The sequence below is a fragment of the Gouania willdenowi genome, unplaced genomic scaffold (assembly GCF_900634775.1).
Source record: "Gouania willdenowi unplaced genomic scaffold, fGouWil2.1 scaffold_315_arrow_ctg1, whole genome shotgun sequence".
In the NCBI taxonomy this organism is placed as follows: Eukaryota; Metazoa; Chordata; class Actinopteri; order Blenniiformes; family Gobiesocidae; genus Gouania; species Gouania willdenowi.
Window position 1 is genome coordinate 527,710 of NW_021145076.1, and position 26,030 is coordinate 553,739.

General features: G+C 38.9%; 2 protein-coding genes and 1 pseudogene across 2 annotated transcripts in view; all 3 read right to left on the reverse strand.

Moving 5' to 3' along the window:
* LOC114459461 (peptidyl-prolyl cis-trans isomerase FKBP8-like) overlaps positions 1–12,697 on the reverse strand; it is a 42,808-nt gene extending 30,111 nt beyond the window's left edge. Inside the window, exon 1 of the mRNA XM_028441715.1 lies at positions 12,525–12,697. The gene's annotated coding sequence lies outside the window, so the exon portion shown is untranslated. The remainder of the gene's footprint in view (positions 1–12,524) is intronic.
* Positions 9,650–10,150, reverse strand: LOC114459462 (peptidyl-prolyl cis-trans isomerase FKBP8-like). Its single transcript, XM_028441716.1, has one exon. The coding sequence runs from the start codon at positions 10,148–10,150 to the stop codon at positions 9,809–9,811; it is 342 nt and encodes a 113-aa protein (XP_028297517.1). The 3' UTR covers positions 9,650–9,808.
* Positions 10,244–12,712, reverse strand: LOC114459455 (peptidyl-prolyl cis-trans isomerase FKBP8 pseudogene; annotated as a pseudogene).
* Positions 12,713–26,030: the final 13,318 nt, after the last annotated feature.

The window sequence follows — 26,030 nt, forward strand, 5'->3', positions numbered from 1 at the left end:
TAGACGGAACTATGGTAGCTATAAAACGTTTGGAGAACACCTGATTGAATACATTTCTAAGGATGGGAAATGTAAATGTGATCAATCAGAGAGTTCTTGTCTGTGGTAGACTCTGTGACCAATTGCGTGTAGCCTCTGGACGGGAATGCATCTCTGATGCTTTTTGTGCCTGGTGAAAGGAGGTCTTTGTTATCGTTTTTTCACTTACTCGGGGAGGCAGGGAGGCGAGCCCCCAGTGGGCTCTCGCCGGGCGCGACCCACTCCGGGGACAGTTGCAGGTGAGGAGTTTGACTGGGGCAGTACACCTGTCAAACGGTAAGGCAGGTGTCCTAATGCGAGCTCAGGGAGGACAGAAACCGCCCGTGGAGCAGAAGGGCAAAAGCTAGCTTGATCTTGATTTTCAGCATGAATACAGACCGTGAAAGCGTGGCCACACGATCCTTCCGACTTTTTGGGTTTTAAGCAGGAGGTGTCAGAAAAGTAACGTGAGCTGGGATTAGACCATTGTGAGACAGGTTAGTTGTACCCTACTGATGATGTGCTGTTAAATTAAAAAGAAATAGTTTAAAAAAAAAAAGGAGGTCTTCTTTGAAGTCAATGCAAACAACAATGGGCTGGTGATTCATATGTTTCAATATGTCCAAGAAGGCTTTGAGGTTTGGCAAAAACTTTTGCAAACCAAAATCTGGGGATCTATACACAGTAGCTACGAGCACTTTGACTGGCGTCCCCACCTTGACGTACAGCGTTCGTGTTGGGCAACCTTTGCCATCAGAGATGGCCTGCATAAGCAACTTCTGTCCGAGATGCTCAGGGAATCTTTCTTGCGCTTGACACGCAGTCGGTTCAGGAATTGACCAAGCAAAAGCTTGGTCATCTTTCTGCCACATGATATCTGTAAGGTTAACCACGGTGAAATGATCTCTCCAGAGGTCAAACTCAGTCTCCTCGTAGACACACAGCGACTTGGCCAAGCCCAGTGGCGGCAGTTGGTAAGTCGCCAACCGCCAGAACGAAAATGGCGGTGAAAGGTCTTTGATTTCCCTTCAGCTGCTGGAATCGCCTGTTGACATAGGCAAACAGCTTCTTGGAAACTATGGAGATCTCGTCGATGATGAGAATTTCGACGGATGACAAGACTGCTCTCAGTTCATCGAGTGTATTGCCAAGGCCCTGGTGCGGCGGCTCCAGTGACCTCGGGAGCTTGAGGACAGAGTGTAACGTTTTGCCCGCAATGTTGAAGGCTGCCGTGCCCGTGAAGGCAGTCAGCAGCACGGTGGGCTGGGACATGTCGGCTCTGTCTCGGAATTTGGGGAGCTCCCGCAGAATCCTTGTCGCTTCCTCATAAATGCACTTGATGATGTGGCATTTGCCGCATCCAGCTCCGCCAGAGCTCTGAAACTCTGAAACATCTTGCGGACAAAGTCTGGACTCAACCGAGGAGCCTCGATTCGGAGAACTGATTCTCTACTATCCAAGATTACAAAGTCTGGTACTGTATCTTCTCCCAGAGGAGCAGGGAGAAATATATAATTAAATCAATTATAATACTTAATATACATGCACGCCCACATATATATGAGTTTAATAATATGTAATTAAATATGTATTATGCATGTTATATTTAATACTTTAAAAACGTTCTGAAGTACAATTAGCAATGTATTAAATTAGTCAAAATGTAATATATCAATTATATTGAATAATATGGAATTATTTTTAGTGTCATTATCACTACCATATATTAAATTATAACAATCATATATAATTACAGAAATTATTTATTTCAGATTATTCAAATAATTTCCTTCTGGGAATAATAAAATATTTTTGATTCTGAAATGTAATATTTTTATGTTTAGGATTAGTGAGCGCTGCTGTAAATAATCAAGCATGGGTTCCCAAAAAGTTTTCTTGTTTTAATTTATCACTTTTGGCATTAGTGAAACAAGTATTTATTATTATTAATGTTATTTATTACTATCAATATTATTACTATAATTGCCAGTACCCTATATTGAACTATTTTGTTATGGATTTTAAATGTCCCCTTACACTGGTTCTACACATTTTCTTCAATTTGAAAGCATAAAGATTTGTAAATGTATTCAATTTAAAGTAAACCACACAGACACAAAACAAACAAACATTATTGACTTAACAATACAGGTGTACCTGAATGTAATATGTAGCATGTCTATTTAAAAGGAATGAACTGGTTCTGTGGGTGGTCCAGTTGAAGTGGATGCAGTCGTCATGAACCAAGGCCGCTTGGCTTGGGATGGAGTGGACGGTCGGGCCGTCTGATAAATGAAAATATCAATGAATCTTCAAATATTAAGCAACTTATTGCAAAGATAAATCAGCACGAGCATTACATTAATTATATAAACACAGGATTTTTAATCACTAGCGCACAAATGAGATGTGCTGAAAAGAAACTATGATATTTCTATGATAGTAAAGCTGGGCAGAAGATGCACCTTGATAAATAAATATGGGACAGAGATATGCAGGTCATCGGAATTAAGATTCCAACTAGTTTTAAGATTTTGTATCTGAGAATATTAAATACTTTGAACTTTCAAAATAAACATGATGGTAAAATACTGAGGGTTATGATGTTGGCCTGTAAAAAGCAACCAGGAGATGGCGCTGTGATCTGGTGCCTGATGTTGATGAATGGTTAGATGTAATGTTAAACATTAATAATATGGAAAAATTGACATATATATATATATATACAGCACCAAAAATGAATATTACACTGTATTTAATGCTATCATTTAACCATATATTTATTTGAACAAACACTACAAGGCAAAAGCAATATTTTATCAGTCACCATTTTATAAAGACAAATGTTCAACCTTAATGCTAATTAAGTCATAAAACACTTAAAGCTACTTACATTTTTTTCATTTCAAGAATTTGGAACAGAAAAGCATATAAAGTGCACATTTAACATGCAATGCAGTCAAATGCTAAAGCCTAGGTTCCCAAAGTGGGGTGCGGTCGGGTACCCCCAGGAGTATGCGAACTGTCATAGGGGTACGTGAATAAGAATTAAAAACAGCATGACAACATTGTGGTAATGCGTGGAGCCTTCTATTTTCCAGATTACACATGCAGAGCTCCCTTATGGTACATTCACACCAAACGCGTTTTGGGCGTCAAAAATGTGCTTCACGCACGTAGTTGGACGCTTGTGCTCATTGAACACAGACGATTGTCATCAACGTCGAAGATACTCGCGACGCGCTTCGAGCTGAGGGGCTTCTCTGTTGCCGGTGGTGTTCATAGAATGGATGATACTGTGGCGATCAGTTACATTCATAATTCACCCAGTGACTGTGAAGTGGTGGGGAACATTGTGTTGAGAAGGCTGTGTTTACGGTCGGATGTATTTTGGTGTGACTCATAACGCTTTTCCACCGGGCAGGAGCTGGAGCTAACTTGGAGCTAGCGCGTGTTTTGGTTCCGAGCCATTCTGTTTCCACCAACATAGCTCCAGTTCTCGGTGCCAGAAACCAGAGCTACGCTGGCCCCACATAGCTGCTGGGCTACAGCTCAGCTCTGAAGTGGGCGGTCGACGGTCCTCCAAAAACGAAAAGCAGCCCTTTTTTAAGCTGGCGGGCGTCTGGTCACATAAGCGCAAATCCGACACAAAAACACATTTAAAAGTGAGTCCAAGAAGACAGAGCAGTGGTCAGAGGAGGAGAACATTGTTTCCTGGTACTCCACTCCACACTATGGAGTGGGAGTGGTGGCCTAGTGAGGGAGTGGTGGCCTAGTGGTTAAGGATGCTGGGCTTGTAATCGGAGGGTTGCTGGTTCAAGCCTCACCTGGGCCGTCACCATGGGATGTTGAGCAAGTCCCTTAACCCCGAACTGCTCCCCAGGCGCTGCAAAAATGGCTGCCCACTGCTCCTCAGGGATGGGTTAAATGCAGAGGACAAATTCCATGTATGTAACAGCATTACATGGCCAATTAAAGGCCAATGAACAAAGTCCTTGTAGAATACAAAATAAGTAACTTTATTTACACAAAGTAAAAATGGATATATAAACCAACTCAATATAACATTGACTTAAGAAATGATAATGGGTTTTCTATTAGAAAAGGGCCAAAGTCTGCCTCTATCTGCTCCAGAACCAACACGCCCACTTCAGAACTGAGCTGTAAACCAGAAGCTAAGTGGGACCAGCGTAGCCCCGGTTTTTGGCTCCGAGAGCTGGAGCTATGTTGGTGGAAACAGAATGGCCCGGAGCCAAAACATGCGCTAGCTCCAAGTTAGCTCCAGCTCCTGCCAGGTGGAAAAGCCCTATCAGTGAAGCATCTGATAAAAGCACTTTGGTGTTTGGTTTGCTCACAGGTTCCAGTCAGTTTTGATTTCTGGTTATTGTTCACTGGTATTAAATGTTGTAAGAATTGTGTTACAATAAATATCATTTTAGACAATGTTGATATTTTTTTTTTCTTTCCACATTAATAAACACATTTGGATAATGTTCTTAAACAACTGATTATTTTCATTTTTATTTAGTGTACATTATATTAACTGTCATCAATGCCTTTAATTGTAAAACAATATATTTTCCCTTTGGTCTGTATTTCCATCATAAGTTTGGTCTAAAATTTTCTTAAGGTGGTATTAAAAATAAATATATATTATTATATTCTTCCTACCTGTAGTCACCCTGTATTTATCATCATCATGCTTGTAACCTATGTGAATAGATGCTTGTAAAATAAAAATGTAATAATTGTAAACATTGTTTTTTTTACATTTAAACTTTTATTAAACATCCATTTCAGATGCACTCCTAGCAAACAAACATATTCAATTTATTAATTCATATTTTTGAATATTCATTCCCCTTTGTTCGCCTACAAAATGCATCTTGTAACTGTAGAGGATGATGACATCATTTGTCACACATACATAGCAGAGAACAGAGAGTGACAGTGAGGAGTAGGGATGTAACGATTAATCGTGATGCTACGTTCACACCAAACGCGGTTTCTGCGGCACAAGCGAACAGATTACATGCAAAGTCAATGGTTTAGACGCGCTGGGAGGCGAATTATTCGCCGGTGGGGCGGCGCGAACTGTTTCGCGCGTTGAACGCGAATGCTGCGGCAAGCGCGCTCCCGATTTTCGCGTTATTCGCCGTTCGCTTGAGTTGAAAATATTGAACTCCAGCGGCAGTTTCGCGTGACGCGCAGGCGCGAAAGCCAATTAGAGTCCTTGTTGGCAATGACGTCAGGCAGGCAACACGGAAACCAGTATTTTCACCCGTTCAACCATTGAGGAGAAGCTAATCGTAGCGGTGTGTGACCACCGGGAACTGTATGACACGGCCTGTTATTTTAACCAGGACCAGGAAGGATTTGATGTGGAGGAGAATCAGCGAGGAGGTGGAGCAGCAGGTAAATGTTCTCTCTGTAGTTTTCATCTTTGAAAGTCGGCAGTGAGTGAGGATAGCATTAGCTAATGATAGCATTAGCCGCTAACACCAGCTATTTTCACTTATGGGTTATGAGAGGAAAAAAAAGTCAGGAGAACCGTGGTGGGTCAGCTGCAGGAACATCCAAACTGTGGAAATACCCTGTGGTCATGTCCTTCATCGACCCCTTTGTTTCACCGCGAGAGACAAGCAGCAACATGGGGCAGAGGGTTGAGGAAGACAGGACCGCAGAGTATGGTCAACCATCAGAGACTGGAGGTTTGTTTATCAGTGCAGACATGTAGAAATATATACCAGGTTAATATTCAGGCCTTTATGCATCACAGGGCTTCTTCTAGTGGGGGGATCTAAATCTAGTATAGTGATTTAAAATGTACAGTAATGTGTTTCATATATTGTTTGCTGTCACTCAGAGGTAAACAATCAGATGAGTGATGGAGAAGGACAGGGAGGGGGAACAGATAGTGCTCAGGGAGCAGGAGAAGATGATGATGATGGTGATGGTGCTGCAGCATCTCCTGCAGAAACAAGTGCAGCCAAACCATCTGATATGAACATGACAGAAGTTGTTTTGCATTCTGTTATAAATAAAATGTATCTATAAATGCTTGGTATATCAGTGATGACAATGTTGATCATTACCTCATTTAATGTTTAATTAAAATATATCTATGATCTTATTTAAGTAACAGTGACTTGATAAGCTATTTTATATATATATATATATATATATATATATATATATATATATATATATATATATAATTTTTATTTTTAAGGAAAAAGAGCAAAGAAGAGGCCCAGCCAAGGCTCTCCAAGAGAGGTGGAGCAGCTTATCCTACAGACCTTCAGGAGACCACCTCCTCACCACCAGCTCTGACTGAGGATGAGATGTTTTTCAGAGACCTGCTTCCTATCCTGCAAAAAGTGCCACCAGAATTTAGGGAACGTTAAATTTCAAAGTTTTAAACTTCTTGATTATCATCCGGTAACACTAAATTTGGAAAATTTTAATTAGGTTTTGGATTGGGCTGGATGGGCTGGGGTGGGCGGGACTCTTTGCATGGCAGGAACCACATTGTGAATAGTTGTTTATACTAGTTTGTTTATTATGTAAGTATTATAATATTGAAGTAAATAGTTTATTTAAAAATGAGGTATTATGTTAATGTACATGGTGTTCTTTCAGAATTGTTGATTAAAAACACATTTTAAAGTGTACTTTTGCTTTCTTTTAAATTTCTATCAATGCATCTTAACAGCAATGTGTACACCACATCAAGGTTATATATTTTGTTCATACAAGAATATATAGTTTCCTCATATTGATTCTCTGTGAGACCTTTAATGCCTTAAATTAATTTCAGAGATGAGGTTTCTTGGATTATTTCTTTCTGGTTAAAAATGAAGCTGACAGACGTTTCTCTTCTCATTCTTCCATATTTATTATACACATGTTAATACAATAGGAAGTTTGCCTCTACACCTACGACTGCAGGCCAACCCATGAGAGCAACATCACTGTGAAATTTGCTGATGACACCACAGTGGTTGGTCTGATCTCAAGGGGGGACGAGTCAGCCTACAGAGAGGAGGTCCTGAAGCTGACAGCGTGGTGCTCTGCTAACAACCTGCAGCTTAACATCACAAAAACCAAGGAGATTGTCGTGGACTTCCGGAGGCACAGAGCAGACCCTGCCCCCCTCTACATCAACGGTGAGTGTGTGGAAAGGGTCCACACCTTCAGATTCCTCGGTGTCCTCATCTCTGCGGACCTCTCCTGGTCAAACAACATCTCTGCGGTTACCAAGAAGGCCCAACAGAGACTACATTTCCTGAGAGTCCTCAGGAAGCACAACCTGGACTCAAAACTGCTGCTGACCTTTTACCGCTCGACCATCGAGAGCCTGCTCACATACTGTATAACTGTATGGTACGGGAGCTGCACTGAGGCAGATAGGAGGAGGCTTCAGAGGGTAATAAAAACGGCTCAAAGGATTGTTGGCTGCCCTCTCCCCTCCCTGACGGACATCTACACCTCACGCTGCCTCAACAGAGCACATAGCATCATCAAGGACAGTTCACACCCTGGTTTCCACATGTTCAACCTGTTGCCCTCTGGTAGGCGCTACAGATGTATCAAAGCTAGAACAAACAGACTCAAGAACAGTTTCTTTCCGAAAGGCATAACCATTCTGAACTCTCATATGCACTAAATCTACAATACCATACACTGTTATGCAATATTATCTAACTGGTGCAATATACTGGGTAATGTGCAATAGTTTCTATGCAATATGCTGGCACAGTATTATGTTAATACTGATATGAGTGTGTGAACTTTTTTTAAATCTATTTATATTGTATTCTTATTATTATTCTTATGTTTGTATTTTTATGGGGAGCTCTATCTCATTACATGTTATGTAATGATAATAAAAGGCTATTCTATTCTATTCTATTCTATAGAAGTATGTGGTTCTTAAAATAGTCGTTTTGGGTGTGCTGGTGGAATATGTCTAGCCATGGAACAGCTCCTGCAGAGAAGTACGATGTGAAGACCTCTCGTCCATAGCTGTTAGCTGTGGTCCTGAAGGAGTCACCTGTGGCCAGATACCTGCACAGTGAACAACATAGAAAAGCTCAGATCATTGATAATCAGATATATATAATGTGGGTGTGTACGTGTGCATAAAAGGTGGAGAGATTAGAAAGAACAGGCCTTATCTGCCAGATGACAATAATTAACAGTAGTAAATAAATAATGATTTATTAATAAGAGTTAAAAACAATAAATATTAATGAAACAAGCCTCATCTTCCAGAATAGGTCTCCAGAGGACAAAAAATAACAATAGTAAATAATTTATTATAATGATTAACTTTTATTTTAGTTGTAATATATTTATGATAAAAAACAATAATAAAGCAGGGATTAATATAGTATCTATCTTTATTGTGTATTTGAGAGATGTGTCTGATGAATCATGGCATCTTCGGTTGCTTATGAAACTTACCGGAGACAGACACACAGTCGTTCGGCTGCAGAGATGGAGCTCCGGTAGTTGGTGTCCTGCCGGGACATCCGTGGGCCAATCCGACCCAGCAGGTCGTCGAATCGGGCGCTGGTCATCCACAGGTACCGCTGGAAGCAGTCATCATCCAGGCGTAGCTTCTGAAGCGGTCAGTGAAGCTCACCGAGTTGGATGTGGCGCTGGTTAACCTGGTGAAGCCAGGAAAGCCGACGTTCCTTCCGAGGTTAGGAGCAGTGAATTAACGGGGGTCCTCCATAGTTGATGGTGGAAACAAACAGAGCCTGGTTGTCGCCGTTTGGGAGTCTGGTGGGCGGAGCTTCGCTTCAGACGCGAATGAAGCGAATAGGGAAACATTTTTTGATCCCGCGAATCCTGCGGAAGGTTTCGCGCGACAGACGCGAACAGTCCCGCAGAAAACGCGTTTGGTGTGAACGTAGCATGAGGCAGTTAAAAATCGATTCATAGGTATAACGATTCACATCGATGCTGTGAAAATTGAATCGCAGTACTTTTTTTAACCAGCAGAGGGCGCTACCCAGAAGTGTTGGCGGCGAGCGAAATCTGCTAATTCTTTCTTTCTGGCCGCCTTCTACTCTTAAACATATTCATAAATGATTCATTACCCCTTTAGCACCAAAAGAATATCTGTAATATTACGTGAATATCTGTAAAAGTGACGTTTTTCTATTAGCTCTGTCTGCTAGCATAGCATCTCTTTTTCACTGCAAAATATCTGCATGCCAACCGACCACTGGGTTACTCTGCTGGTTCAAACAAATATCTGACCTAAATACAGTAAAATGACTGTTTTTTTTTTTTTTTTGAGTCCAATTGTTAAGGCACAAAATAGATTTTCAGTTTCACTTTTAAAAAGAAAAAGAACTATTATGCAGTTTTGTATTGTTTACTATAGAACCAGAATTTAAATAATAAGCTTGTTTTTCATTTGTATTATTCCTTTTTTTATTTCATTCAAGATTTATTTTTAGTTAAATTGCATTGTTTTGAATATTTTATCAAGGGATTCTTTTGACAATAAAAAATAGTATAGTGTTTTCCCAAAAAAATAAAGGAATATTTTTCAGTCATTTTACAGTCCCATTTTATAAAATAAATCGTGAGAGAATCGTATCGTGAACCCAGTATCGTGAATCGAATCGTATCGGGAGTTGAGTGAATCGTTACATCTCTAGTGAGGAGGTCATAAACTGATGAATATTTTCACCCTCATGGACCACATGGTCAGAATGCTCTGCCAGATGTGCTCCAGTGTTTAAGTCGTGTCGTTACTACAGTTCTTCAATCACTTTCTAGCATAGATGGCCACAGACAGAGCGATGCCACCAATGGCTACTGCAGTGGCACCAAGCAGCCACTTCCAGCTCAAACCCCATGCTGACTTGGCCTGATGTTTGTGGGTGCTGGACGGGTCCTCCAACATCTTCTCATCCATGGCCTGATGTTTGTGGGTGCTGGATGGGTTCTCCAACATCCTCTCATCCATAGCCTGATGTTTGTGGGTGCTGGATGGGTTCTCCAACATCATCTCATCCATAGCCTGATGTTTGTGGGTGCTGGATGCGTCCTCCAACATCTTCTCATCCATGGCCTGATGCTTGTGGGTGCTGGACGGGTTCTCCAACATCTTCTCATCCATGGCCTGATGCTTGTGGGTGCTGGACGGGTTCTCCAACATCTTCTCATCCATGGCCTGATGTTTGTGGGTGCTGGACGGGTTCTCCAACATCTTCTCATCCATAGCCTGATGCTTGTGGGTGCTGGACGGGTTCTCCAACATCTTCTCATCCATGGCCTGATGTTTGTGGGTGCTGGACGGGTTCTCCAACATCTTCTCATCCATGGCCTGCTTTGCTGCTTCATGCTCACGGTGCTTTTTCATCATTGTGGAGAGCTCATCGTGGACCTTTTTGTTGCGTGGCTCCAGCTCCAGGGCCTTCCGTAGTGTTTGAATGGCCTCTGAGTATTTATCCTGCAAGGCCAGAACCTTGCCCATGTGAAAAAGTGCTTTCACATTTTTGGGCTGATACATCAGCGCTTCACTGCTGCACGTTAGCGCTGCATCATAGTCTTCTAGTTTCAGCATAGAAGCAGCCATGTTGTTCAAACATTTCACTTTCATTTCCATCAGCTTGTTCTCCTCTTCAGACCTAATGTCATCTTTAGAAATGGACTCTGTTATTTCCATGGCAGTGCTATATTTGAGGACGGCGTAGTCGTAGGCTCTGCACCGATAAAGGACATTGCCTTGCTCCTTCTTGCAGGTGGCCAGAGCAATCTTCTCAGTGGGGGACAGCAGCTTCAGGTCTGGAGCATCAGTAGCTTCTAGCAGCTTCACTTCAAGTGACAGATCAGCCTTTGACGGAATCTCAGGGTAAAGATTTCCACGGAAACCATTTGCATATCTTCCATCTGTCATGATGACCGCCTTTTCTCCCATTCCCATGAGTTGCACCGCCGCATCCAGTGCCGGGATCACTTCTCTGTGTCCCAAAGTGAACCAGAACTCCGACAGCTCCTCAACCAGCGTCCCATCTAACAGACGTGTTTTTAGATTAATCTTCACAGTCTGTCCAAGATCCGGCCAACTGTCTCTTCCTCCTCCAGGCTGCAGCACCTTTTTCATTAGCAGACCATTTCCCATGATATCTAACCACTCATTAGCAGGCGGTTGGGGGTCAGTTTCTCTCCTCATGGACTGATCCATGTCAATCTTATTCCCACTCTTCACGACTGGTGCACTGTCACTGCTTTGGTAAACAACCTGAAACACAAGGAAACGTATTATAAGTACTACTAAAACAAACTAGATTACCATTATTAGCTGGCAGCTTCTGAGCAGGGTTGGTGTCAGTTATAATTGTAATCATGTAATTGATAATTAATTACAAAGATGGTGTAGTTATAATTGTAATTTAATTTATTTTTTGCTCTCGTAATCTCATTAAATTTTAGTTGAGGTTAGATCATTTTAAAAATGTATTTTACAACTGACTTAAGACCGTTATCATATGAGATGCTAACAGAAAGCTAACACAAGATGAAGGTTAACTCTTTTTTTTTTTTGTTTCTCATGAAAACGAGTCCTAAATTAGCTGTAAAATACACTAAAAACAAATATGTATCATCTAATTACTTTCCTATCTCTTGGTTATCTTAAGACTTCCTAATCAATGAAAATATAGATTTTAATATTTTTGGTGTGGGTATCTGTGCCATTTTTATTAAAATGTGGGAAAGCTTGATATGGAACATATTTTAATTGTTAACTACATACTGTATGTGTAGAACTGTAACATGGCTCCCCAGTTTTGTTTTCTGTTTTGTTTTTGAAACTTTTTACTGACAACTTATAATTGATAGTTTTTAGAGAATTTGCATGGCAACTACAAATGACAAAGTCAATTATCTAAACTCAAATACATTTTAATTACAATTATGACAGTAACATATTTTTAAAATTACATTTATGATTACGCCATAATTGTAATTAATTATCAATTGTGTGATTACAATTATAATTGACCCCAACCTTGCTTCTGAGTCTCTATTGAAGTGTCACACTAGTCCAGACATGGGACACTGGTGCCACAGGAGCCACAAGCAGCCTTTGGTCTAATTTTGTGCTGCCGTTAGCATAAACATACAAAATGACATAAATACTCAAAACTATAGCAAAACAATGCACAAAATTACTCTTAAAACACACAAAAAGACTATTAAAATACACACACAAAAATGACACAACAAACAAAATGATAACCAAAACACAGAAAAATATACAGGATTACATAAAACAAATACCAAAATAAACAAAAATATATAACGTACACAAAGACAACAATAACATAAACTGGGAGAAAAATTATACAATATTACTGAAATAAACATACTAAATTACAGAATGATACACAAAATAATATAAAACAACAGATTCATATATTGAAACACAACAAAGACATATTAAAGGAGAGAAGAATCAGAATCATTAAGCACAACACTTGTTGTTAGATTGTCCTTTGTGCCAATAGATGGTTGTAACATGAGATTTACCGTTTAAGAGTAGCTTAGTATTAGTGTCTTATCTGTGGGAAGGATGTTAATTCTGGGACGTTTTAGTCTTTCTTTGAATCAGGGCCTGTTCCAGATGTTTCCTATTCTCTCCTATCTGCAGCTTTGGGCTTTTACACTCGGTCTGTTTATTCTCTCCTGAGGAAGTATCTGCTCTATGAGCTCTGGGTTTTTAGTTCTGCCTTTTGTTCTCTTTTTTAGAGTTCTACTTTTTGCTCTTCCTTTGATGTTCTCTGATGTGGAGTTCTTCCCCGGCATATCAACGGTTGTTCTAAACTCCTCAGTTGCCACGGTTACGTAATGTTTTTTTTTTCATTCGGAATGAGTTTTTCTGCATTAAATCATTTGGAATTAAAGTCTTGTGCTTCATGTTTACATGGTAATAGTAATTCCTGAACTGACGTTTACATGGAAAACCTGTTTATTTGGCTTTAGTTAATTAAATTGACATTTGTTCACAGTATGAGCTTGCTTTGTCCAGATCTTTGGATAGTTGAGATTCAATGTTACGGAGTCTTGACATTACTGCCGTTTGAGGTATATTCAGAATGGGTGAGTTTGCTTGCCTGAGAAGAGGTGTGGCATAGTGTCGAACACCATTAAATAGAACTCTTTTTGTTGCGGTTTTAAGAAGCTCCATGGCTTGTTTATCTTGCCTAGATCTGATGACAACTTTCTCATTGTGTACAGGAAGGGTGTCAAGTTTCCAAAGTTTTTCAACATGGTAACGCAACTCTTCTGCAGGGGGTCCGGTGGACAAGAACAAGCATTGCGTAGACACAAGGGAATTGTGTGACTGAACTTCTCTGATTGGACCTTGGATTGTCCATCCTAACAGGATTTTGACAGCTACAGGGGATCCAGAAGGGCCTAACCTGATTGGTAGGAGTAATGAGATGAATGTGATCTGAGCCAATGAGCAATAGTGATGATGCCTTTTCTATGGATGGGAGTGGAATGTCTTTTATTTTCACTGGAGGGTTTGTACAGGATAAATGTGGTCAGAAAGTGCCAGCTGGGTTGCAGTGCAAACATGTTTGATGGTAAAGGTCTTCTCTGTGTGGCAGCAGGAGAGATCTGAAAACTGACAGATGAACCATGAAGAGTTTCAATGTCCTGGTGAACCATTCTTAGTGATCATTTTTCTAATTGTCCAACCAGGTTTTGAGCAGCTGATTGAAGCAGAATTGTTCGTTGTGAACCATCATCGAGAACAGCATATGTTTTTAAAGTTTGGTCACCATTGCGGAGAATCACATTGACGACTTCAAGGAGGACACCATTGCTGTCAACTGGTCTGTCAAGGTACAGTGTCTTCACAGCAGGAACAAGAACATTGTTGGTTCTCTGATTTACATCACAGAGTATCTGCAGATATCTCCTTTTGCAGGTGTCACAGAATTTCTTTAGAATTTCTTCTGAAGGAGCTCTGAAGATTGTCTGGTCTCATTGGGTTTGTTTGTTCCATGTAGAATTGTTGTCATTGCTGGTATTGATTTACATGGGTGTTTATGGTGATTGAGAGATGAGATGGAGTTTTCTTTTCTAGGTTGACAACGAGCTTCAGTTTGTAACCAAGATGAAAACATTTGTAAATGGTATGTTAGGACATCCTGATTGCGGCATACATGGCGTTTGAAGCGACTGGAATGTTCTGCTGGCAGTTTTTTAAGGAGCCGATCTACATGTGAATCACAGAGAAGTTCAACGTGTCATTGCCACAAGTCACACATGTACAGAACAACCGAAATGAACCTAAAGCGGATTTAAGTTTTGTTAACTGTTTACAAAAAAGAAGTTATTATTTTTATCTGAATTAAAAACGGAACAAACCAGCCACGTAATTTGGAATTAAGGTAAATTTGGAATTAAATCGCACCAGTGTTTGTGTGATTTGTGTGTGTGTGTGCCCGTGTGCGTGTGTGAGATACTTTTTTATTTTAGTTTTATCAGCCTAAGCAGTGATTAAATGTGCTTTATATATAGACTTAACTTGTACACAATGGTGGTAATAGTTTAAAGATAAAGTCTGGTCTGTAATGGAGTGAGGCTGGATTAATTACATTTAAACTGGGGTTAAAGTCATTTATCACATCTACTTAAATTTGTTTGATTTTTTTTTAAGGTACTTGTACTTTTCGTGTTAGTGTATGTGTGTGTTTTGTTCTTTGTCCTATTAGCATACCTTAACCTAATAATGCAAATAAAACAAGTTAATTATTGAATAGTTGTAAATTGTGCTATAATACATACTAATGCTATACAATCATTCTCATTTCATCAGAAAACATCAAACAATGACAGACTTCATGATGTCAAAGACATGAAGTAACCACAGAGAGAAGCTGTGACTGAGAACATCCACTACATCAGAGGTCTCATTCTCTATAGAAAATAAAAGTCAGTAAATAACACCTCTATGGTTGTGTCCCATGGTTTCTATCGGCTATAATTGGCTAATGTCCCACTGTCCCGACGAATAGTAAACGCCCCACTGGCGATTGCCATTTCTCCGCTCTCTATCTCGGTACTATCTACCATCTACAAATGTTACGATGTTCATGTCATCACGAAATACATGAACATTGAGCGCAAAAAGAAAGAGTGGTTCATTATCCGCCTTGTTGTCGCCGGAAGAAAAAGCAGAAATGACGTTCTCCATGCGTCTGGTTGGCTAAACACGTGACTTTAACTGTATTGCTTGGAAAAAAATAATAAAAACATTTACTGGGAGAGCGACAGCAATTAGCTGACGTCATGTCATGTTGGATTTTCTGCAGATACACTTTTTAAGTTTTTGGTTGAAATGTCATGACAGAAATTAAGATAATTAATTTAACGAAATAACCAAAGAATGACGGGCAGTGCTGACCCTAACCTCTCTGGTGCCCTAGGACAGATTTTATTTTGGCCCCTTTATATTTTTATACAATGTATTTGACATTTACATTATTGTTATATTATTATTATCAGAATCATTTCTAACACTTACATAGTGGTCTTCACCATATCCACAAAGATGCTTTACATGAGGAGAAAACATGAGCAAAATTACTTTATTGAAATTTTATTTACTTGTGATAAAAATGTTTCACATACACATATAAAAGAACACAAACAAGTAAATGAAAGCTAATTTAAATTATTATTTTTAATTTAAATACTTGTGACTACAATGTTTTACTATATTTCATTATGTGAAAAGATGCAAAACTTCCAGATTTAATATATTATTTAAATTTCAGTAATGAACACACATTAATATACACAATTACAGTTCACAGAGGTATTGCACAAAGAAACTATTTATTAAAATAGTGTTATTTTCTGGTGGTGATTTATAAACAGCTTTAACCAACACAAGCTAAAAAAGCTCCATTCATTATATGAGGAGAGATTTATCTCAGAAATATTCACTAATACATAAAGAGCCCTGGAGGTGACATGGATAAAAAAAAAATGATCTCACACTGTAACTTAATTATCTTGTAGTGTAACTTACTTATTATCTCACACTGTGAGTTACAGAGACTGGTTCTGGGTCAGAGTTTATCACAATGACATCATCCACAGTGCTGGATATTCATCTGTTTATTGATTTTTACTTTGAAAGTGAGTCTAAATATAAAGATATTAATGATTTGTTTGCTGGTTGGCACAACTTTAACATGAGTGATGGACAGGTAAAGATGATACTTTAGTTCTAGAGGACACAGTCGTAGTAAGTCCTGGTTGAATTCCTTAGATAAATAAAATCTAATGCATTAATATTATTATTATCCACAGGTATCCATGAAGTTACCGTAGTATTGTAGTTGTTGTTAATGAATTCAACCAGGACTCTAAGCTATGCTTTATGACGACTGTGTCCTCTAGAACTAAAGTCAACCCACGGGGAAAGAATCACTACTTGGATCTGAAGCCAGAGCAGTGGATCTTGACTGAAGAGCTGACTCAGATTCTTGAACCTTTCGAGGGGGCTACAGTGTTTCTGAGTGGTGAACAATATGTGACCCTGTCTGTGCTTCCCCAGCTGGTGCAAACCCTCAAGAAATCCACCCTGAGTCCAGCTTTCGAAACGACACCAGTGAAGGCATTTCAGAATCTTGCTGCTGAACAGATCACTGACAGGTGGAAAGACCTGTTTACATTTAAACCTGAGGACCCCAACACAGCTTTCCTTGCTGCTGCCATGGACCCCCGGTTCAGAAAACTTAAGTTCTTGTCTTCTGAAGAATCATTTAAGGTCCAAAGCACAATTCAGACAATGGCACTAACTGTCAGAAGGCAAGGAAGACAGCCCAATGAGCAGGGAAATGAATCCACCACCAACACAGAGGAAGAATGCCCAGCTACTCAAGCCCAGGGATCATCTCGCAATGTTCTTGGATCATCATCAGACTCCAGTTGCAGTGATGAAGAGGATGAGGATGAGAAGCAAAATCGAGAGGTGCAGAGGGAGGTCTTGCAGTATTTTGGTGAACATCCTCTCTCCAAAAAAGAGGATCCACTGTCATGGTGGAGAGAAAATGCAGCAAGATTCCCAACCCTGGCTAAGCTTGCAAAGTCCTTTCTGAGTATTCCAGCCACCTCAACGCCCTCAGAGCGTTTGTTCTCTGCTGCTGGGAACATTGCCTCAAAGCGTAGGGCAAGCCTTACTCCTGACCATGTCAATATGTTGACCTTTTTGCATTGTAACCACCATTTGCTCGTTTAAAGGCTTGCACATGCAAGTTCTCTTTTTTTTCTGTTTTGTACCTGTACATTTTTTGTTATTTATTTTTTGTCCTCATATGGGCTTTCACAGAAAGATTTGTTAAACAGGCTTAGTTTTGGAGCCAATTGTTAAGCGTGAAGTGTTGAGTTTAAATAAAAACGCTTTTTGAGAGGAATAACAGTCAATTGCATGCTCATTTTAAGAGGCCTTTCATGTTGCATTACACACTATTGATATAGTTATTTAAAAACACAAAAGTGTAATTTATTCGATTACTCGATTAATCGATGGAAAAATCGACAGAATACTCGATTCCAAAATTATTCGATAGTTGCAGCCCTAATTGTAAGCAATTGTATATAGACCTGCTGTGTACCGGCGCTCGCTAGCTAACATATGTTGTTATGTAGCTAACATTTATTTATTGTTTATTGTTTGTTGTGTGTTAGTGTTAGAAAGGCTCCAGATGTATTAAGTTATTAGGCTAAGTCATTGTTTATTATTATTTGCATTTAATGTGTCCACCTTAAGGGTTCATGTTAATTCACCCGTTCCACCTTAAGAATTGACGTTAACTCACCCGTTCCACCTTAACAGCATGAGCACTGATCATTAGCAGCTGCAGTGGAGAGTAAACTCCGGTTAAGTTTAGTTTTCTTCCTCTTTAAAGTCCATTGTGCAGTGTTCAAGTGTTGGTGTGTGTCATTGTTGGATGTAAGTACACTATTTGGTTAATTATTGAGTGAGTTTCTGCTATAACGTTTGTCTCACGCGCTGTTGTGACTGTGTGTTCGTGTATGATGCAACATCAGTTATCTGCTTAAGTTCACACTGCGCTTTAAGCATTTTCACTTCATATTTCTCGGTGGTTTATTGTTTAAATAGTTTATTTAGGTTAATATGCACTTTACTAAATGTATAGCATGTATATTGTGTTAGTCTGCTGTCTGTTTGGACATGCCCAACATACGTGTTAGTTAGCACCGCCATTTTATTGGGTTGATTGACAGGTGCATTGCAGCCTGCCTTAGAACTCTATTTAAGCTAAATTGATGCCGTTTAAGGCTGTAGAGACCTTTATTTAGTTATGGTTTACTGCTTACATTATTTGTAATGCTACAGTAAATGTGTGTCAAAGTTATCGTCTTATTTGAGATTGTTTATTTAGCTTATGAGCTGTGATAACCTGTGTATTAGAATGATAGAGTATTGTTATGTGATATTGTGTATATTTATTGTGGTATTATTTTCATTATTATTTCTTGTCTGTATTCTACAGAACCACACTCATACACCTGTTCAGAGCTGTACCCATTGTTTCATCCGTCTTCATGCCTGTTATTCACCTATGCCTGCAACTATTGACTAAATAGTTAAACTTCATCCATTCAAACTCTCGTTATTGTGTCCTGACCGACGCCCCGGGGGCGAATGAAGCCTAAACACACAACGAACCAACCTGTTATACAGTCCTTCAGTTAAATCTAACCAACAGTTAGTGTACATACAACAATCACGTGATATGTTTTTTTTAGTGGTTCTTAAAATAACTTTCCATCCCTGTTTCTGATTAAATAAGCTAAGCTGCATGAAGTTGTTAGGAAGAGCACATGGACTGTCAGCAAAAACGAAATGGCCGCGGTCGGCCGCCGGAAGTGCCCCGCAAGCATGATCTGGTTTAAACTGCCCTAAAATTAAAACTATATTAGCTAGAGCGGTGTTTTTTTTTAATTTAGCTGAAAGCTAAGAGACTCACCTTTCAGCACATAACATATGTACAAGAGAGTCAATTGAAATATAATAAAATTTCACTCTGTAGTGTCTAATGTAGCTATTTCAGAAAACATTAAACAACGGGAGTATCCGGTCAATTTTTAAAATAAAACACTGTGACTGACAAATACGATATACGTGTGCTTTTGAATAGACCTATTTGCAGAGGTGGAAGTAATTGATTACAAATACTCAGATTACTGTAATTAAGTAGTTTTTTGGGGTACTTGTACTTTTGAGTACTTTTACTTGTACTTAAGTATTCATTAATCCATGTAATCTACTAAATTACTTTTAAAATCATAGTTGAGTACTGAGTACAGTTTTAATCCATATCCAAACCTTTTATCTGCATTTTTGTAGCCAGTAAGGTGATTTGATAGCAAACAAGCCGATGAAAACGGGTCATGAGGACGGAAAACAAAACAAAACAAAAAAAGGACGTTAATGATTGATCTTTCCCCCGTTCAGCACAGAGACCTATTTTCTTCATGGCAGAGTATGGCCCCCAACTCTGTATGGCAACGCCTCAGCAGTGTCCTGTTCCTGCAGGTCCTCATGATGGTATGGATGCTCCCCCACCTCCCAGAGAGGCGACACCATCTCCTCAGATATCTGCCTACCCTGCACCCCTCCCCGATCCCATCCCATCCCTACCAACAAGGAAAGCATGGACACTGAAGAGGTGGAAGAGGAAATGTCCCTTCCTCCTTCCTCTACTAGCAATGGTGTGGCACAAGAGGAGGTGGAGCTCACCTGGAAGGAGAACGAGGACCAATTAGAGGCTGAGAACATTCAACCAGATTCTCCTCAGCCCACCACACCTGACAAGGAGAACCAGTCCAAAGAGGAGCAAAGGAAGCCAGTCATCAAGGAGAAGAAGTATGAGCGAGAGTTTCTGCTTTAACTCTAGTTTGTCCCAGCCAGCTTGATCAAGCCTCCAGGTCTCCCTGACATCCCTGATGTCATCCTCCACAAGGCCAATAGAAACCCTCAGTGCACACGTGAGCCCTGGTGCAAACCTAAGGTAAACCATGGCCCTGACTTCACACCACAATTTAATATTTAATCAATAGTCGTGGCTCCTCATGTCATTTAGTTTTTTGTTTGCCGGAGACATTTGCTGAATAAGGAAATAAAAACTTGATATCAGTTTTTTTTTTTGTAAATCATATCGGTTTCACAGTATTTGACTTTTTTTTTTTCAAGCACGACTGGGTGTTATCCTTATTTATCTAATAATTTAGAGAATAATTACTGCAGTAAATTAGCTTGAAATGACATCTCGCTGTCATGAAGGGGGAATATTGTAGAAAAACATTAATGTCCACATTAGTATTAGAAAATAATAGTTCAAGATTGATCTGACGGCGGAAAAGAAACCGCCGTCAGATCAGGTTGGCGAAAGCCAGACTAATTAATTAAGGGAAGGAATGAGAATGCTGGACTGTTGCAGTAAAATACTAAATAATAAAATACTCTTTATTGTGCTAGTTGTGCAACTTAAAAAATCATGTTGTTCTTTATCCATAAATAATATTGACACAAATAAACAGACTGGTGGTAGTGTTTGTAATGTCATTCCACCGTTTGCTTTTCTTGTCGAAGCTCAACAGTGAGAGAACACACACATCACACATATAGCTTTATTGTGTGTTACCTCGTACCACAGTGTAACTTCACACACACACAAAGCATGTAATTTTAAAAAGGTGTAAAAGTAGGGTTAAATGTGTTCATTCTCAACTTTTCTCTACAATGTAGTTTACAAAGATAATGCCATTCCTGTCTTCCTCCTTAACCATACCTTGTAGTGAATTTAGGGCTGATATCCATGGAAAGGAATAATGGGATAATTATTGTTTTTCTCTGTCAAAAGACAGCTGAGGTTCTGAGGCAGTTAGTAAAGCCAAAGCCGGATGTCAAGGGTTAAGTTATAAAACGGTGTAGTAGTAAGGATATTTGGTTTTGGCTGTTGGGACTGATTCTAATAGAGGGGGGCATTTTCAAGGTTTGATGGGTTAGGGGAGAGAAGGTCAGGATAGGGAAAGGTTAGTTCCTTCTATTTCCTAACAGGAAACAGACCCCAGGGAGGAGTAAACCTTACCCTATCAGAGGAGATTCGGGGAGAGGAGGTGAGAAGAGATGGTGGAAGTTAGGAGTGAGGGAGCGGGGGGTTTTTCTCTTTCCTACTGTCGTTTCTCCCCTACCTTTGTATCAAAGAACAGTTTCTTATTTGGCTCTTTCAGATATTGGTTACTTATGAGAAAGTTTTCATTTACGTCACAGATCTCTGAATAAAATGGGTTCCTGGTCCTGTATTTTTTATTTTTTTACATTTTAAGTTGGGATGTTTTGTTGACTCCATTTTTATTGTGGCAGGTCAGTCAGTTCTGTCTCCCCGGAAGTCCTTGCATCAAGCACAGAACCGTACCCTCAGAGGAGGACTAACCTATGAACATGTAAGTTACTATCTTAAGTTTCATGTGCACCATTTAAATATTCACTAAATTAAAGGATTAAGAGTATTACTTTTGGGGTGGTGTGTAACTCAGTGGGTTGAGCGCCCGCCCCATGTACGGAGGCTGTAGTTCCTCACCGGCAGCCGGTTCAGGTTCGATTCCCGGCCTGGGACCCTTTGCTGCGTGTCATTCCCTGCTCTCTCTGATCCCTTTCCTGTCAAGCAACTGTCATATAAAGGCCACTAGAGCCCAAAAAATCCTTTAAAAAAATAAATAAATAAAAAATGAGACACAACATGCCGTTCTTTACGGCACGGAATACCCACAAACGGTAAAAAATGTGCATCAAGATTCTTTAGCGCGACCCTCATTGTGATTTAACAATGCTCAAACACCACTTTTTAATCATATTTAAATAGTTGTTGATCATTGAAAGTACAACTCCATTTATACATAATGTAACTTTTTGACTTTTTGTTTTGATTTTTCAGGTTTTTAGGGAGTCAATGATCTTCAGGTCATTGTGACCTTGAACTTGTGTCCATCTCATTCTCATGAACGCTATATCTACAGTGCCTTAAGGGGATTTCTTCAAATTAACACGCACTTGGCCTCAATGATGAGCTGCTTAGAATTTGGTGCTCAAAGGTCAAGGTTAGGGTGACACAGCTCAATGTTCTCTGTTCCCTCCATCTTTCAGGACATCGAATGCAGTGAGGCCGAGGCAGACATCGCAGGGACGACCATGGCAATTTACACCGTTCGTGCTGAGGGTGATGGTCCTGGTGGACAGTTTGCAGATGTCGGTGTGGTCCTGGAATGGGTTGAAGTGCTCCACAACCTGCAGAGCATCAACCATGCATGCGTGATGCTATATGGGTTGATATACGCACTTAACCTAAGCTATCCAAAAAGCTTGAAAAATACATTTGAAGTTTACCAGAGGATCCTGATGGACCTAGAATCTTCCAAGCTTTCCCCCACAGTACGAGCACTGAAATTTAAATTCCTCAGGTGACTCTCTTTCTGGGGTGGGGCGGGGATGGAAGGATGAAGTACAGGAGGAGCACGGCCATATACGTTTGCAACCTGGAAGATTTTCAGAGTTTACTTTTAAAAAGTGTTGACTATTGTTGAGCCTGTAAAGTTTGTTCTAGATTTTATAAAAAGCAGGTCCTTTCAATATATCGTTGCAGCAGATACTTGATTCTAGAGTTATTGATACCCACACACTGACCAGCTTAAAAAGCAGCAGTATTGCTCCATAAGAGATGGTGTATACTTGAAGGAGATGAGTTCAAGCTTTGTTCCTGTCAGGTGATGAGTTTAAACTTTGCTTAACCTTCCTAACTTGCTTCTGTTCAATTGAAGTTGGAAAACATTTTTCATGTTCCATCTACAACAGTAGGTGACTTGTTTGAAGAGCTACACTATCTGCTGAGTACAGGTTTAATAAATTTTTTGAATCAACAAGGTGGTCTGATTGTATGCATCATTGAGATATTGTTGAATAGAAAAAAATTATTAGATAATCATAAAAATACATAAATCAAATGCATTTTGATTGAATCCAAGCTTAATTGTTATGTAATTCAAACATACACATTAATCATCTCAAATAGGTAACCTAATAGAAAAAATTGATTTGATATTAATCATAAAAATACATACATTTTATGTATTTTGATTGAATTCAAGCTTAATTAGTATGTATTTCAAACACATTCACATGAATCTTGAATAGGTAACCTAATTACTATGTAATTCAAACAAATACTTTATGTATTCTGAATACATAATCCGATTAATATGCATTTAAATTCAATAAATTGTATTAATACTCAATACATAAACCTGGTGAATATGTATTTCAAATGAATTGGCTTTATTACACTGATGCATATGCATCATGTAAAGTTTATTAGATAGGTTTATGTTCAAAATAGTAGAAAAATTAAATGGAACTTTGTCATGTAATTATTTCACATAAATCTTAAAAGTTAGGGTTAAATATTTCTGAGTGCACACACACGTTTAGCAGTAATGAAATGTTTATTGATGGATGATGGACAGAATGCTGGATCACTACCTACTGCTGTTTTCAGGAGGTCTTGGTAGCTTTTCTTCTCCTGCAGCTCAGCTTGTGATGTCCATGCTGAACTAGCAACAAGTTCAGGCTGCTGCCACGCAGCAAACTCATTCTGATCACTTTTAATAAGAGGGCTGTTCCTCTGATACCACACATTTACAGCTTTTTAATCACATACTATGATACATTCTGAAGCCAAACTGGTGATAGCTCAACAACTTGTGTTTTTAATCAACTTATCAAGTCTCCCCGTGACCCTGAAAAAGGAAGAAGTGGGTCAGAAAATGGATGGATTATGAAGTCTATGAACAAAGCCTTTTTCTCTAATGTTTGAAAGCTGATGAAGCAATGATACTGGTCTGTCGTTAGAGCTGCTTATATTAACACTCTAATACATGGAACACTTTCACTGTTTGATTATTTATTAGAAATAAACCACTTTGGAATGATTTATTGAAGACACACAACTTATTTTACTATATATTCTATATTAATTCATGAAAAGTGAATTTCAAAGCAATAAGTTGACATTTCATGATGTATTTTTTTTAACAATGTGAACTATTTATTTTTAATCTACAGAATGAAAAAACAATGAATATGAAGTTTTACTGACTCGACTTTTTTGGAATTAATCTGCTTTTCTTGTCTCAACAATCTCCTTAGTGAGGTCATATCCATCATTCACCAAATACCTGTTAAATTCAGGATTAATTAATTCACTACATCATTACTCTTTATTAAATTATTTAGATAATTTGCTGATTTTTTTAAATTTTATTTACAACAGTCCATGTTTTTTTAATGTTACTCTTAAACTGCTACAATTTTTCATGTTAATATACAGTATATATTTTAAAGTTCTCATAATGTTTTACTCTGATTTTTTAATAAAAAATTATGCTTATCTTCTGCTTCTTTAGGTTTATAAAGCTTTTATTCAGGACATTTATCTTAGTGCATACAGTCTCTAAGGCCTCAGTAATCCAAGGCTTGTTCTAAAGCTTCTGCTTCCTGCTCTTTGTTTAAAGGACAGTTTTTCTCATGTAGCATCACTAATGTGGACATAAAGACATCATAGACATTGTTTGGATGATCACATTGATAGATCTAAGCCCAGCTCTGGTTTGTAACTGGAAGCTGTTCACTGATATCACTTCTAAATAATCCTCCATCTACTTTCCAATCAGCTGAATGTGTCCAAATGTTAATGATGGATGTGTCAGTGTCTAATGTGACTCTGCTTGGCTTTAGAATGACTAAGAACAGGCCACAGCTGTACATTGGATGTATAACATCACAAGTCTTTATGTGTCTGTTTGGATTCATAATATTAATAATGAAGTCACTCCAAACACTTTGTATTTTATTGAATCATCAGAGTTATGAAACATGTCAGCTAATCTGTTCTTCAGTGTGTCAATGCACCACCCTGGTGTTCTGTATATACAACTTTATATTATATTCTTTTACACACTTAGACATGTGATTAACCTGGACACACCTCCACTATGAGTCCACACACAGGGAGACTCCGCCCCCTTTAATCAGTGCTGTTCATTGGGAATAATTCATATCCTTCTAGAACCAAAACATGAACTCTTTCACTGTCTCAGATGTTGATACAACACTATATTTAAATAAAAAGCCTTATTAATGTAGGAACAACCTCAAACTAAAGATTTCTGCACTTGTTTGACTCATTTTATCAGAATTTGTTAGAAAGACATCATGACTGGATGTGAAAGCAGCGGTTACTCTAAAAGTCTATTTTTACACTCAGTTTGCAGAGGAACCTTCACTTCCTGTTCTTAGATCCATCCAGTGGATGTTCTTCTCATGGGAACCATGTGTGTTTGATGGAGGATTATGTGCTATCCAATGAAAAACTCTCCCTCTCTCTGACATGTTTCTCTGTTCAAAGAAATCCAGCACAGACAATAACACGTCTTTATTTAAAGGAACAAAGCTTCACTGGACATTTGATATCATTACATTTACATTGATTCAAACTTTATGTCAGAAGGAAGATTTAAGAAGAACTTTAGGATTTATCATGGTTACATAGAACATTATAAGTTCTAAAGAAAGGCTGGACAGGCTAAAGAACAGATTACAGAACATTTCAGAGTTAGAATAAATCTATGAGCTGTAATCACAGAGTTGATAGAAATGTAAATATGGTGATAAAATGGGAGTGTTTGGACACTTTGGGCTCCCCTTCCCCTGATATTCATTCAGCACACTGCATGATCCATTCACAGGCTTTAGGCAGGGTTTCCCTGTCAGGAACCATTTCATCACATTCACTTCAACTGTAGAAAAACATACTTTATATAAAACACATCACATCTAAAATCAAGAAAAATACTATTATGTGATGTATTAGATACTC